Source organism: Fukomys damarensis, unplaced genomic scaffold (genome assembly GCF_012274545.1).
Source record: "Fukomys damarensis isolate Sample0158 unplaced genomic scaffold, DMR_v1.0_HiC HiC_scaffold_37, whole genome shotgun sequence".
NCBI lineage: Eukaryota > Metazoa > Chordata > Mammalia > Rodentia > Bathyergidae > Fukomys > Fukomys damarensis.
The window spans coordinates 7,173,890-7,175,921 of record NW_022900949.1 but is presented as its reverse complement, the minus strand read 5'-3'; the positions used below and the strand labels follow the sequence as shown (position 1 = coordinate 7,175,921).

The 2,032-nt window shown below is 60.6% G+C and overlaps 1 protein-coding gene across 1 annotated transcript in view; it reads right to left on the bottom strand.

The window, feature by feature from the left end:
• Positions 1-2,032, bottom strand: part of C3 (complement C3) — a 23,154-nt gene that overhangs the window by 19,666 nt on the left and 1,456 nt on the right. The window contains 6 exon segments of the mRNA XM_019209066.1: positions 15-117; positions 234-324; positions 401-483; positions 560-654; positions 1,555-1,620; positions 1,622-2,021. Coding sequence (XP_019064611.1) covers positions 15-117; positions 234-324; positions 401-483; positions 560-654; positions 1,555-1,620; positions 1,622-2,021 — 838 coding nt within the window.

Sequence of the window (2,032 nt, the reverse complement as noted above, 5' to 3'; positions counted from 1 at the left end):
GCTCCGCCAGGTACCACGACACGGGTGAGGGACTGCGCCAGGGAGATCCTCTGGTCACCGTCCTGGACCCCAAAGATGACGAAGGCGGTTCCGTCCACGTTCTTCCCGTACAGGAACCTGCCAGGCACAGGGGTTTTGGGGCCGCCACTCCCGGAAGAGCCTCTGCCACCTGCTGCTCGCTCGCTGTGGCTGCGACCCACGGGCCCCATCTCTGCCCCCCCCCGCATTGGCACCTGGCTATGATGTTGACCTCCAGGCCCCTCGGGTCATCGATGTAGTAGAATTTCTCCCCAGGCTCCACCACGACCTCGAAGCTGGGCAGCACTGGGGGAGACACCGCGTCAGCAGCCAGGGGTGCAGGGCGGGGAGCAGGGGTGCCGCACCCTGGCCCCGCGCTTACCGTACTCTTTCACCTCGAACTGTGCCGAGAAGACCTGCTTGGGCGCGTGCTCGTAGAAGGCCTGGATCTTCCACTGCCCCATGCTGGGGGAGAGAGGCGGGTGTGCGGCCAGGCCGAGGGGCCCCACGCCCCCACCCCCTCCCAGACAGCCCAACCTACTTGACCAGCTCCGGGATGCTCCAAGACGAGGGCAAGATGCCGTGCTGGTTGTGGGAAGACAGGGTGTCCCGCTTGATGGGGATGCCGTCGGGGGTCTGCAAGGACACACAGAGGGATGTGGGTAACACCAAGCGTAGCCCCCAGCACGACTCGGTGCCCCCACTGACCCCCCCGCTCCCTCCATCAGGTCTACAGGGGCCAATAGTAAGAACGTGGACTTGAGTCAGCCTAGGTTCAAACCTAGTTTGCCACTCCCAAGCTGTGTGACCTTGGACAAGTTACTCAACCTCTCTGTGCTCCACGTTCATATCTAGGAAAAGGAGATGATGAGGGCTCCTGCCTCACTGGTTTAGGGCTTAGTTCATGTAAGTAGGAACTCTTTAGTATCCGTGTCTCTCGGAGCACTGCTAATTAGTAGTATTTACTACCCACGTCTGTGCAGGACCCTGAGCACGCGATTAGACCAAAGCCCACATCACAGTCAACATTCAACTTGTGACCTCCAACATCAGCAAGTTGTTGTTATTTGACTTAATACACGTATGAGTTCATTAAACCTGGTTTTTTCACTTCTGTTAGAATTTAGGGAGTTCTGTGGATAAGGCGCTCCTCCTGCCTCAGCCTCCCAAAGTGCCAGGATGTTGGGCGGGGGAGCCGGAGGCCAGTGAGGCTGGAACGGTGAGTAAGGAGGAGAAAGTAGAGGGGAGGTTGGGAGGTAAGGGCAGCAGGTTGGCAAAGGCTTCACGGGGAGGGCACCCTCCCCAAAGTGCTCACGGGCGCCCTCTAGCGACTGCAGGCGACACGACACCACGGAATTCTTTTTATCTATCGCTGTCCCAGACTCCAGCTGGGAAACTGAGGCTCAGGGAGGTGAAACGACCCGGGGATTTATCTGAAGCCGGAATCCGTGATCCCTTCTGGTCTCTGTCTGCCCCCTCCCCCGGCTTCTCTGCGTTTCTGCCTGGGTCTCGGCCCTGAGGTTTCTAGGCCGGTACCTCGATGATGACGATGACGGTCCGGCCCACGGGCAGCAGGTCGTGGTCCACGGTGAAGATTCGGCCCTGCCTTACCGGTGGAGCCCGGGGTGTAGATGGTCTTGTCGGTCTGGATGAAGAGGTACCCGCTCTGCAGGCTGATCAGCACCACCTTTTCCAGCTGCGTGTCCCCGAAGGCCGCCTGCACGATCACGAACTTGTGCCCCTTATCCGACCTGAACTCCTTGCTGGAAGGGATCTGGGCCGGAGCCGTGGATGTGGTCAGGATCTGCTCTGGGGGCCACACCGGGGCCCAGGCTCTGACCAGACCAGTGCCCCTCCGGCTCTTCCTCAGGACACGGCCCGCCCATGGCTCAGGGCAGGAAGTCAGGGCACCCCAGAAGGAGCAAGAAGGGTCAGAGGGGAGCAGCACAGGGCTGAGAGGGGGGGAGGGTTCTCTGAGGGGAAAGAGGCAGTGAGGGGAGGGCCTTGAGGGGGG